Source organism: Vombatus ursinus, unplaced genomic scaffold, assembly GCF_900497805.2.
Source record: "Vombatus ursinus unplaced genomic scaffold, bare-nosed wombat genome assembly UNPS02014793.1, whole genome shotgun sequence".
NCBI lineage: Eukaryota > Metazoa > Chordata > Mammalia > Diprotodontia > Vombatidae > Vombatus > Vombatus ursinus.
This window is the reverse complement of record NW_020954571.1, coordinates 20420644-20434575: the sequence shown is the minus strand read 5'-3', so window position 1 is coordinate 20434575 and position 13932 is coordinate 20420644. Positions and strand designations below refer to the sequence as shown.

At 37.8% G+C, this 13932-nt stretch overlaps 1 protein-coding gene across 2 annotated transcripts in view; it reads left to right on the top strand.

Annotated features, from left to right (window-relative positions):
- Positions 1-13932, top strand: part of FTO (FTO, alpha-ketoglutarate dependent dioxygenase) — a 413739-nt gene that overhangs the window by 188488 nt on the left and 211319 nt on the right. For both annotated transcript variants that reach the window (XM_027869693.1, XM_027869694.1), the window contains exon 7: positions 916-1035. In XM_027869693.1, coding sequence (XP_027725494.1) covers positions 916-1035 — 120 coding nt within the window. The remainder of the gene's footprint in view (positions 1-915; positions 1036-13932) is intronic.

The following is a 13932-nucleotide window of genomic DNA, read 5'->3' as shown; positions in this document are numbered from 1 at the left end:
TCAGGTTAATAATTCCTGCTCTAAGACTGTAAATTATAGAACAGATGCTTATCTCTCTGTATTAGTAGAAAGAAGTTCCTCACTTAGAATTTCCTATACCATTGAAATCTTGAGTGCCCTTCTCAAATCTTTAGAATCTTTTAGATGCTCATAAGATCTATATGATCTATAGAAATTTGGCATGAACCTGTGATTTAATCAGTGTAGGAGTCTTCTAGTATAGCAACTCCCTCAATTGATGAAGATTAACATTTTGTCTATAATTTATAGTCTTTAGTGAATAGCTGAGGACCTTGAGAGAAGTGATTTGCCCATGGTAACACAACTTATGTCAGAAGTGGAATTCAAACTCAGGTTTTCCCAACTTCAGCACTGGCCTTCTAACCACTTCTAGTTGCTTCTTGATCTTCTGCTGTTCTTGATCTTTGTTGTTCATTTCTTTTTCTTTGGTACCTCAAATCCTTTCTGGGTGTGATATGTCTCCAGTTTAATAGTGGATGAATGATTCAGGTTATAATGCCCTTCTCTTTTTTCTACATGATACATCAGCATGTGTTATGTGTAACTTAAAAAAAAGTTTTTAATTAAAGATTCTAGACAAAAACAATCCTTCTGTTTGATTACATCCCTTCCATAATTCAGTTTTTTACTTCCAGCCTTCAGCCTAATCAAGTGACACCTATGGAGTCTGTTTCTTTTCTAGTGTAGCGGTTCATAACTTTGGACTTCAGAGATCTTCCTTTTCCAGTTTCAAAAAATTAGTTTGATGCCCCAAATGACATCAGAAATTATTTGTTAGCCTTCTTTCTGATTCCCATTAAGTTACTGTACATTAAGACTTGAATTGTTAAGACAGAATTTCCATGTCCAAAACCTGATTAATCATAGTAATTTTCTTCTATTTGTGGCCAACAGGTAGAGTTTGAATGGCTAAGGCAGTTTGGGTTCCATGGCCATCGCTACAAAAAGTGCACAGATTGGTGGCATTTACCCATGTCTGAACTGGAAGGACTGTGGAAAAAGATGGAATGTGTGGTAAGTAATTTAGTACTGAGGACCATATTTTCAGAGACATATACTACCACAATGAAAAAAATGCATCTGTATTCTGATTTCCCCATAGATACTTTGCCCATGATAAATCGTCTCTTCCAATCTCAGTTAATTCTTAGCCAGCTCATATCTAGGGTTCTGTGGGTACCGCTTGGCCATAAAACATCGTTAAATTTGTTAAGTTTAATGATTAAAATAAACTCTGAAAAAGCAATGAAAGGATTGAATAAGTTCTAGGGTTAGATAATAGCACTTCATAGTACTTGATATCTAAGTACCCTAGGAACAATTAAGCCAGCAGAGCAACTAGTGGCTGTTGTTAATCCCCATTTTACAAATAAAGAAATGGAGTCAGACATTGGGCCAAAGCCCAGGGGGAATCCATGTCAAAGACAGGATCAAAATTCAAAGATCTCTACATTTCTTCCTTCAAACTCAGACCACTGAACTTTGTCAGTTTCTCACCCTCTTCCCCAACCTGCTTTCCATCCCTCCACCTTTTTTTTTTTTTTGCATCTTGCTTTTAATAACACAAAGAATGACATTTTCCCACAAGTAAATTAATGCATAGGTTGTTGTAACACTGAGCCTGAGGCGATGACAGTTTCAGCTAAACCTCCATTCTGTTTGAAAGTTTACACCTGAATACAGTCTGTTGCAGATTAATGGGATTTGGGTGAAGGAATCTTCCTATTCAAATAAAATGTGTGTACCTATTTCTGACAGTCTCCATTTAAGCTGCCATGCCAGCTTCGGGATCCCAACTTAATTCCTATCCATCCTGGGTGTGTCAGAGCTCAGGACTGGAAAATATGAACATACAGAGTTTGATTAGCAGAAAAAATAAATTTTACTGTGTTGTTATTGTTGTTGATTTCCAGTTAACAAGAGTTGGGGTGGGGTTTGCTCTAGTCTTTAGGAATTGCGTGTTTGATATCTTCAGGTATTACAGATATCATCTGTATTATGTATTATAAATTCCCCTCTAAAGGACCTGTGATTCAATGACGGTTTCATAATAGAAGAGAGTCTGTGAAGGGGAAAATGTGTTATTATTTTGTAGACCTTCAATGAAAAGAACCTAAAGGAACAGCCAATTTGGGAATCCTCCAGGGCTAGTTTTTCTACAATTGGTGTGGCATTAATGTGTGTTCAGATTGAAAGTGGCCTCAGTGTCTCTTACATGATTCAGGATAATATTTATCAGTAGGGACTTACTGTTTGGGACAAGACAAGCTGAGAAGCTGCTTCTAATTGAAGTTTAACCTTGGAAAAAATGTTTTATGACTGTTTAAGCATTTTAATCACACAATTAGTTTGAGCCATGGCAGGAAATTAAGTAGAATGATGATTGGATATGTCCATTCTTTCATATCTACTAATGTATAATATCTAAGAACCTGGGGTGGGGATGGGGAATAGGAATAGAGAAGAGAGGGTATTAGAGGGATAGAGAAGGGAGAAGTTAGTTAATTTTAAGGCTCTATTTTATCCCTCCGTAGTCTATCCTTTTTTTATTCCCTTCAATTTTAAGCAGTAGGGGGCAATGTTTAGCTACCATTTTGAGACAACAGGATTCTTGGCTTTGAGGAAAATGCATAGAAATGTACCATTAACTGTCAAGAATTATCCCTGTTGCTTCAAGTTAGCTGTAATCTCTAAGATTCCATAACACAGGAAATCAGTTGTGGGTTAACAAATTCAACAGCAATTTAACATAAAAAGTGCAGTGTTTGGAGCACATTTGGATTCTATAGAATTAGGTTAATCAAAAAAGCATTGCTGAATGTACTCCCTTGGCTTCTAGGCAGTATATTACTCAAAATTATAATAATTTTCAATGAACAATTATGCTTTTTCTGGTCATGTAAAATAGCGTATGTGGGGGATCTCTTCTAATAAATGGGCTCTGTGTTTTCAAAAAACATCATTGATTTTTCTCTTTTGGAAGCCAAACCAAAAATACTTAACAGGCAATGAATGTATTCCCTTTTTGCTTATGAGTTAAATGAGATTTGGAAGTAGTTTCATATATAGAAGAGACTTAGGCAGAATTTTTTTTTTTTTTTTTTACTTTCAGCATTCCCACATTTACTATGTGTTGGAAGGCAAAGGGGGAAGGTGGGGCAGAGGAAGAAAGGAAAATGAGTTCTTAAATAGCTTTTCCTCTATTAATGGTAATTACTTCACATGTTATAACCAGTCATGTATTTAAAAAAAACTTTCCAACTGTCTAAACCTCATGGTTTTCCCCATGTAAGCCTTTCCCTCATCCTCTGCCCCTACTTCTCACTCCTTGTTTCAGCAAGCACACATTTTTATCATGCTGTTTATTCTTGGCATTTCTCTCCCTGAGGATGGTTTTACTCTGCACTTGCTCTTGTGATGTAAATGTTAAACCTTATATTTGAATGACAGTATGATAAAATTTCACATTTTCTCTGAATATTACCTCATGAATTTAGAGACATTAAACCTGAAGTGCATAGCCCTCCCTCTACAATCTAAGTATCTCTCTAGCCTTTCTCTCTCTTCTCTTCTCATCCAGGAAAAAAGGACTAAGGCTATTCAGATGCTTGTATTTTATTAAAAACAAACAAAAAACCCCAATGACCACTCCCTTATCCCAGATTAATATATTATCTAGAGACTCTTCAGGGTAAGTGTCCACTGAATTCAAAGAAAGAGTTACCATTTGAAAGAGACTGTACAAGCTTTGCTTTCTGGGTAAAGAGAAGTATGAAAAGCTGAAATCTCTTGTGATGTGAGGAAGTGTTACTGTAGCTGTAGATTCAGTGGATAGGCCATTTGTCTCTCAGGGTCTGGTATCATTCGTGCCTTGAAAAACTGACATTTATTTTACCTATAAAAATGTTTTAACACCATCAAATTCATGAGGATACAGAAAAAGAGAGTGGAATATGAACCTTCCAAATTGATGGGATATATTCATTTTCTTCCTAACTCAATCATTTCAGTAAAGACCAGAGGACACACTTTTGGAGTTGTTTCCAACACAAACATTTAAAGAATATTGCTTATTTACATATGGCCGAGAAACTGCTTTGTGCTTATGTATCTGGTGTTCCACTAAGAAAGAAAAGACCAGACCCTGATGGTTTGGTGTGTTATGATAAATTGTGTTTCCTGCCTTGACAATTTGTTTTGCCGAGTGGTAGTGTATTTATATGGCAGTTGGCCTTAATAACCTTTATTGACTTGAGTGGATAGAAGCCAAGACCAGGATTATTAAAATGTATCCGTTTCGAGGCAGTGCAAAATCACAACATATATAATTATGTTAGGTAGGCTACAGGCTCCATTTAATCCCACCCATTTATGTTAAAATTTGGCAGGAAGAGCAGAGTCATGGCATTGAAAATATTAAGAGATGCAGAAAATGAGTGAGAGTTTTATGTAATGGCATTTCATTTGCTTGTTGTTAAAGCTCTTCATGAGGGAGTGGTGAAGCTTAGGAAAGTTAAAGATGACCTTTTCTTACAGAAGTTTTAGTCATTTAATTTTAAAATGTCCCATGACATTTTTCTTCTTGGTTTGAGCTTCCTTAAAGCTACTATGAAAGCTTAATTGCAGCAGCCTATCCATTTTAGCTTAGATATCTATTCTAAATGCAGGGTATATGGTCATGGGGAATGAAGTCTGGGTGGAACAGTTTGTTTGTTTCTAGGGGAATTAATGAAGCTTTTATAGCACTTTGGGCTTTTATTTTAAGCTGAGATGTAGAACATGGTGGGTTTTTTATATACCAGAGCAGTTTCTGCTATCACAACTAAAGGTAAAGGTAATATCATGCATTATTTTTGGAAAGAAAAAAAGTTTTAGTTCACATTGAAGATTAATCTCAGTTAATTGCAAATATTAAAACATTCACTTTGGGATTCCAGTTTTCAAATCCAATATTTCTGAGTTATTGGAAAAGTACACTACAGTAATTCAGAATCTGAAATTAAAAGTCTGATCATTCAGAATTAAGGCTTAAACTCTACTCTCCCTTTCTCTGCTGTACCCAAATTCAGCAGAGTGACTCAGATGTACTATATAGGCTGGCTGTAGGCTGATATTTGAGGCTAGTGGCCTACGACCTTGAATGCCAGAACAAATAAGAAGGCTGAGATTAGGAGCAATGCTCTTACATAGGGCACTAAGTATTGCCTTTCAGCTCTGATGGTCTAAATTCCTTCCTCAGTTTTGCTCACCACAGACTTTTGATCCAGGCTTTAAAAACAACAGCAACAATAACAAGAAAACGTTTTGGGGGGTGGTGAGAGGCAGAGGATAGAAGATTTAAAGAATAAAATTTTTTATAACTTTATCAGTAATTGTAAAAATAATATTATTTAATTGTTTTCTTACCCTTCTCCCCCCCTTTCCACTTATGTAATTTTTCTGGCTCATATTTTTCCATTCTTCTCCTTAGTGACTATAGTTATTAATGACTGAAAAAAAAAATTGTTATGTAACGTGCCTTTTGTTGGGGGGGAGGGATGGGAGCATTTGCAATTCCAAAAAAATTCAGGCTTAAGCCTCCAAAACAGAGTATGTGCTAAAAGCACAAAGAACTGTATTTATGTTCTCTTTGAAGTGTGTGTGTGTGTGTGTGTGTGTGTGTGTGTGTGTGTGTGTTTGCAACAGGATAAGGAAAATTTTAGAAACTGTCTGATAGTGTTCAGGGTAAATACTTAAACCCCTTTAGAGAATTTCACACACAGATACTGTGCAGCAGAAAAAAAGGGATACTTATGTTTCTTAAAGCTGCTACAGCCTACAGCTTTGTACTTAAAGACAGAGGTGTTGAATAGAATTCTATTGAGGATACATCCAGTGACAATATCTCCTAGAACATCAGAGCAAACCAGTGGGTAGGACTTTCTATTTTTAACCCTTCCATGAGCGAGTCAGTAGAGATTTGAGCTTTGTTAGTATGAAGTGCTTGGACGTGCCTGTTTTGTACACCAAGAATGTAAAGAGGTGCAATTCCCCTGTGCCTTCTCTCTGTACTCGGGGACAACAGGGCCCAAAATGCTGAAGGTTATGAGACCATGACAGGAGCCAGAACATGCCAGCTGTAGGCATGGCATGGCCTTCCCTCTCCCAACTGGAATCTGTGTATGAAGAGACAGAGACCAGAATGGACAGACAGGCTTTCAGGTTCAGGTTTGATTTCTCAGGATATTGGTGGGTTGTGCCAATCTTTATTGTGTATACACAATTAAAATGTGTGTATTTATGTATTGTTATGCATACTTATGTGACTATCATGTGTTTGTATACTTTAAACTATTCTTCTCTGAAGAACTTAAGTATGTAGAAATTAAGGTTTTTGGTAAAGCAATAGATATACTCAGTTTTCCCCCTAAGGTGCTAGCTCACTGTTCGAATTTATTTGCATTCATTTTGACTAGCAGATCATCACCATGTTTTTAGCGGGGCCCTCAAACACCCTGGTGCTGGAACAGTGTGTGTGTCATTGCTTTCAACATTGCAATTGTCTAAAAAATGCAGCATACAAACAGGTTTGCTTTTTTTTCTTATTTCCCCTGTAGCTTTTTCAAATAATTCAGTTCAGGCTTCCTATTTACATTCTCATAAGACGTTTAACTTTGAAACAGGCCAGAGATTTAAGTACTCCTTCAGCTTCAGGCTTCGTAGTTGTTCCACAGAGCTTTCTTTTCAGTTCTAGCTCTGAACGGTATGAAGGAAAAGAAAATCCCCGTCATCTGCTAGTCTTTGTTATTGGGAACATTCCCAACATTTTCTTTTGGATCAGTCTTTTCTTCCAAGTAGGTCCCTAACATCATTGCCCTCTAACTGAGGGTGTTGTTAGACTCACATGAAATCATATATTTATGAGCTTGCTTTGAAATGAGTAAATAAAGCTCTTCTACAAATTCAAGGTAGCAGGAGTAGAACTTTAGGGAGACCCTAAGTTATGAATGCTCAACTAAAAACAACCCATGTGCCTGATAAAGCACTGCTGATTAATAGTAACAATAACTACCTATAATAATAAAGGATATGTGTGTATTTGTATATGCTGTATATGTATAAATATAATGTATATTTTAAAATTTGCAAAATGATTTACATATATTTTTTTGTTCCTTCCGCCCTTCTCATGACAAAGATGCCCTCCACTGCTAGAGCCTTTCACCACTGATGATTTCTGCCAAGGAACCCTTCCTTACATTGAACCCTTCCTTCCTTCTGTTATCAGAATAATAGATACTCCTTTCCCTTTCTGCAACCCCTCATCACTACCCAGGAGAACTGCAGACAGGAGAGGGCTTTCTCCAACCCCTGTACACACACCCATACCAAACTTGAACTCGTGGCTTAGTACTTCCTATTTTCCTTTTGCTGGACCTCACCCTAAACAGTATTGTTTTAGCGATCTAGTCCCCAACTACACTCCTCCCTAATCTCCCTTCCCTGTTCAATTCGTATACCCATACCAAATTCCTATACTTAAGGCTCAAAGGGGTTCAGGGACACACTTAGAGGAACCCAGGGCTCAGAACTACTATTAGTACCATCTCAGCCACATTATGGGTTTTGTAACTTTCATGGGTTTGTTTGAGAATCTAAGACAAATTTATAATATTGTTTGTTTAAGTATATATGTACAAAGAGCTAAACTTCTTTCTTATAAGTAAACTTTTGAAAGATAATCCCTTCATAAATTACCTGTATTATTCTTATTATTAGCCATCATCATGCTTGTGCATGATATATAATTATCTTCTACAAGACAACTATGTGGTTTGACCAAAGCTAACTCTGATATTAATTGTTTTTGCTGTATGACTTGTTTTTTGTTATTTCTGAAAGTGTTTTTGTGCTCATTTGTAGGTTGTACATTTAAGCCTTTCTACTCCCCAACAGCTAAACTATGAATGTTTTTTGTTTTTTTTTTCCTAGATCTATCTACTTGCTGTCAGCCCATCTAAGTGACTGAGGGGCATTCTCAATTCAAAATTCAAAGGATATACTGTAGGATTTAAAATTCTCATTTTATAGATCTCGAGGAACCTGAATCCCAGAAAAAGTTATGTGACTTGCCCAAGGTCACATAGATAATTAATGTCAGAGTGAGATTGTCCCTATGTGTTGAAAAGTACAAGTAGGACAGATATTTTCTAGGTGTTACTGTTTGATTGATGACTACTGCATTTGGAATAATAGGTAAATGTACAGCGTGAAGCATGCCTGTGTGAGATAGAGACAACATGGTGTAGTGAGTGAGTAGAGGGTGAGCCATAGAGTGTAGTACAACCTTGGTTTCAGTTCAGCCTCTAACACATGCTGGTTCAGTGACTTTGGGCAAGACACTTAATCTCTCAGTGACATCAGGCAACTTGCTTAAGACTCTTTGCCTTGTATAGTTGCAGATCTTCATTGGTAGAGGGAGAATTTCCATAGTAGTTGTTCTCTACCATAATGAAATCTTAGGTTCAAACATTCAGGGTGATATGCAGTGAAGAGAGCACTGGGAAGGAAGACAGGTTTGAATCCCAATGACATTTGCTAACTTTGACTCTGGGCAAGTCCCTTGCCCTCTCAGTGCCTCAGGCATTGAAGAGTTACCTTCTGAGTTCTCCTTGCTTCTGGCCACTGGACCCAGATGGCTCTGGAGGAGAAAGTGAGGCTGGTGACCTTGCATAGCCCTCCCTCACTCAAAACAAAGTCAGTAGCAAGTCATGTCATCGTCTCCCTGAGGTCATGGTCCTCTTCCAGAATGAAGGACAAACCACAACCATAGCTTCTTGCTTTTTGGAGGGAGGTCCCATAGAAAGAGTTTCCTTGAATTTTTGCCTATTTACAGGTAGAATGTTATTATTAACAACAATGATACTATATATTAGGAGCTGATTTTATATAGTGCTTGAAAGTTTGCATTTTGCTCTGTGTGTGTGTGTTATATATATATCTGTTATCTCATTTGTTTGTGTGTGTGTGTGTGTTTTATATATATCTGTTGTCTCATTTGATCTTTGTGACACTTTAGGCCCTTCTTGTTAGAAATAAGCAGTTCAAGCTGACAGCTTTGTTTGTAAAGGCTTAGTTTCTGTATTAGTTTGTAAAATGACAGTCTTCCTGTTAAAGTGTTGTATATAATAATAGCTATTAAACACCTAGCATCATTCTGTCCCATATGACTCAGCAGATTCAGAGGCCTATGAGCTCTTGCATTTTTCATTTTGTAAAATCTGAATTTTCAGGATAGCGAAATATTCCAGTACCTGGAAGAAGAAATATAATTTCCCTGATCCCCAGCTCCATGTCCCATGGCAGCTTCAGCAATGTGGGTACTTTATGAGGCTTGGATGACTGCAAGAGTTAGTATTCTGGCTGTCTAAGGATGCATTTGAAATCACATTGGTCAAGTTCAGCTTTTCTCTCCTATCCATGTTACCCAGATTTACTTTTATTTGTCATGTACTGAACCAATTTTCTTGAAATCTTGGTTACTACTCATGGGAAGTCTTCTTATTTTAAAATTTTCTTTAGAGGATTTGTTTAAAAAAAAAACAAAACCCTACAACCTAGTACCTGCAGTCATTTGTAACAACATCAGTGGAACATATCAGAGTGTAGGCTACTCATGAGGACTGACTCCTTGCATCTATTTGGAAGCTACTGCTAAGAAAGACAAGTCCAAGGAGATGGAGTCCATCGCTGCTTTAATGGGAATGAGAATAATTTTAAGCAAACAAATATTTGCTTAAAAATGAGAGAAGAAATACCTAGGTCACTCCTTATCATCAGAAGCAGCACTGCTATAATCTAAGATGAAAACATTGTGTCCAAGCATGTTTTGTTGATGCTTTTCACATTTTATTTAGTGCCCTTTTTCTTTAATAAAAGGATATAATTGATCCCAGAATTTGATAGCTTTTTCAACACAATAGCAAATTTAGACTGTTTACTACCTGGCTCATAAGGAATGTAAAAAAAATCATTGGGTGTAGAAATGTGTAAATCCCTGAGGAGAAAATTGACTTTTTACTAGACAAGCTGAAAGCTGATTATTTCTCATCCTTTGGGTAGGCAACCCCTTTTGATGATGGTGTGTGTATGAATAATCAGCTTGGTTGCTTGTCTATACTTCAGACTGGTCCTAGGAAAGGGATCTGGAAGTAACTGGGTTTTCTGTCTCTAGCAAGAATCTTTATGATCCAGTATAGCTTGGTACATGGCAACTGACCCATATCTTGGCTCTTAATGATCTTAAGATTTTCCCTGCAAAGAAAATAGCAATTAACACCCAACAATGCACAGACCAGAAAATTAGTTCTGTCCTTGAAAAGTTGAAAGAGCTTCCTTGTGCACAGGAAATCTTTGGAAGGAGTGTAGAGGAGATACTGACTTTAACTTTACTGCCAGTGGTGCTATTGGTATTTGTGTCAAATGGAAGAAATTTAGATGGTATTGGCCAAGATGTACCTTCACTGATGGAGTCAGGTCATGTAGGTGACAAAAAGATTTTGGTGGGAACAGTGAAGATGAAGCATTCTGTACTCCCCTTCTCTTCTAGATATTTAAAACCTTACTCACGTTTCACGTGGAAGAGGAAGGAAGTAACCCATGCCCTTGGACTTTTTTGGCCAGCTTGTTTGTGTGTGTGTGTGTGTGTGTGTGTGTGTGTGTGTGTGTGTGTGTGTGTGTGTGTGTGTGTGTGTGTGTACTGGATATAGATTAGAGAACCTGGGATGTGTGGTATGAGTATTCAGGCTATGGTATTTTCTGCAATAGGTGAAAGACCTCAGCTTAATCTGCTTAGTTAACTTAATTACATTATGACTTTTCCTCTTCTTTTGGTAGAATAGCCTAAAGTGCAGTTCATTTGCAAAGTGTTTTACAAAGTTGCAGACCAAAGCAAGTGCAGAAAAAGCCTGTGCTTTCTATTTGAGATCTGAAATTGTGATTCTAATGCCACTATAGAAGCTCCTTGAAAAAAAAGATGAGATCCTATGCAGTCTCTTCTCCATCATATAAGAAGTTATTTCTGAAAGCTAACTATAATGATATATGGTTGTCTCTCATCAAAATTATATCTCATCATCTCATTTTGCATTTCAGTTTCTAATAGTCCTATGATTAAATTTGGATTTGGGGTGGGGGAAAGAGTAATGAGCACAAGGAAGAAACAAGTTCTGTTCATTCAACATTTGAACCCAACCCATCGAGCATTTACTATATACAGGTCAGAGCAGTTAGGTGACCAGTGGATAGAATGCTGGGCCTAGAGTCAGGAGCACCTGAGTTCAAATCCAGCCTCAGACACTTACTACCTGTGTGATCCTGGGCAAGTCACTTAACCCTGTTTACCTTAATTTCTTCATCTGTAAAACAGACCACCTCAGTATCTTTGCCAAGAAAACCCCAAATGGGGTCATGAGGAGTTAGACACGACTGAAACAACTCAGCGATAATAACATATAAAGATCATGTGGGTGGAATACATGGCTGAATAAGATACACTTCCTACCCTAGGAATCGCAGGCTAATAGGGGGAGAGTCAACCCTTACAGAAACAACTACAGTATGCCAGTATGTGATACGATGATACAAGTGCTATAGAAATTCAATTTCTGTTTGGTGTGGTCAGGAAAGACTTTGTGTCAAAAGTGGACCCTGAAGGATGATAGCCCTTGAAAGTCTCTTTCAGCTTTAAGACCATAATCCTGTGTAATATTTCAGTAGGTAAAGATGGGAACAAAAAGAAAGGACATTTTAGTAGAGAGAGCAGCATGAACAAAAACACAATAAGGGATATCAGGTGTTTTTTAAGATACAGCAAATAGATCAGTTTGGCAGGAGCAGAGAACTTGTTCAGGGAGTGATAAAGGTGAGTAGAAAAATGGAGAAGGACCAGATTGCCGAAGACCTGATGAAGGAATTTGGATATTGTTTAGGCAGCATTTTCTTTCCCCCCATTTTAGTCACTTTAGGTCCACTTAATTTTTTTTGCTTTAGTGGTGGTATTATCTTTCATGTTAAAGTTTGTGTTTTGAGTGAGATATAGACCTTCTTAGTTTCCTAAGGCCTTAGACTTAAAGGGTCACACACGCACCTTGCTACTTGGAAGTGTGGCTCTATGTTTAATACGTTAAAATGCCCAAGAAAGTATCACCGCTCTTCAGTTTCTTTTTCTGAAATATCATCCATGTCCTATCTCCCCGGATGGACTGGGAGTAGAGCACCAAGATCTATCCAAGGTCCTGTTCTCTCTCTACACTCTCTCTTACTGTTAATCTAATCAGCCCCCTGAGTTTAATTATCATATCTATGAAGATGACCCCCAGATCTGTAGATACAGCTCAAATCTCTCTCCTGAACTCCAGTGCCTCATCACCAGCTACTCATTGGATAATTCCAGTTTGATAGCCTATAGGTATATCGGACTCATGAAGTCCAAATAGAGTTCGTCTCTGTTCCCAATCCTTCTCCTTCTTACTTTTCTGAAGAGGGCATCACCACACTTTCCAGTCACCTAAGTTTCAGTTATGAGGTTGTCCTCGACAGTTCCTTCTCCCTCATGTTCCATGTTGGATTGGTTGCCAAGTTCAATTGATTCTACACAATAGGTCTCACATCCACCTCCTTTCTGCTCATACAGCCTGACCTAGTCTTGACCCTCATCAGCTCTCCCCTGAACTACTGCAGTAACCTCTTAATTGATCTCCTCCTCTTAAGTCTCTTCCTTCTCCAGTCCATCTTCCATTTTTTCTCTTTTTTTCTTTTTTATATGAGGCAGTTTTGGGTTAAGTGACATGCCCAGGGTCACACAGCTAGTAAGTATCAAGTGTCTGATCTGAGACCAGATTTGAACTCAGGTCCTCCTGACTCCAGGGCTGGTGCTCTATCCACTGAGTCACCTAGCTGCCCCCAGTCCATCTTTCACAAAGCTGCCAAAGTGATATTCCTAAAGGACTATGTCACTTTGCTACTCAAAACCCTCTAGTGCCTGCCTGTTGCCTCCTCCTCCATTTGGCATTTAAAACCTTTTACAATCTGCAACTGTCCTCCCATTCCAGGCTTTTTATACATTACTATTCTTAACATAGTCTTTTCTAGCTAGATGGGCTTACTTGCTGTTCATCTCCATGACTCTGCATAGGCAAAGGCATCCCATGCCTGAAGTGCACTCCCTCTTTACCTCCTAACTCTTAGAATTCCCAGCTCCTTTTAAGGGTGAGCTCAAGTCCCACCTCCTTCTTAATTCCCTAGCATTTTCCCCCTTCCCTCCCTGAATTTACTTTGAATGTATTTTTTTTAACATTTCAACTTATTACTTATTGATTTTTAGCATTCTTTTCTCTTTAAATTTTTAGTTCCAAATTCTCTCCTTCCCCCTCCTTTTGCCATTCAGTGAGAAGGCCAGCAATGTGATAGCAATTATACATATGAAATAATGTAAAACATTTCCACATTAGCTATATTTTTTAATGCACTCCTTATATATTTTGTATTGCCTTGTATTGTGCACATGTTGTTTCCTTTGGTAGATTATATGCTCTTTGAGGGCAGGGATTGTTGCCTGGTATGTAATAGGTGCTTAGTAAATACTTATTGAATAAGTGTAGGATAATAGGCATACTTGCCTTGGTTCCCTCTTCCAGTGCCAGCAATTCACCCAACAGCATGTGTCAGTGGTTGGAGGCTTTAGTCAACAGTATCATGTTGGTGATTGCATGAATTTAGTTGTTCTGTATCTGAATCATTGTGTGTCTTAGAAACAGTTAGATGACTAAGACAGATAGACTGAATCCATCTGCAAGTTAAATGATTGCTACTTTTCTTGTCTTTCTAATCTTATTTGGAAGGATGAAGGAAGGAAATAAGCATTTATTAATC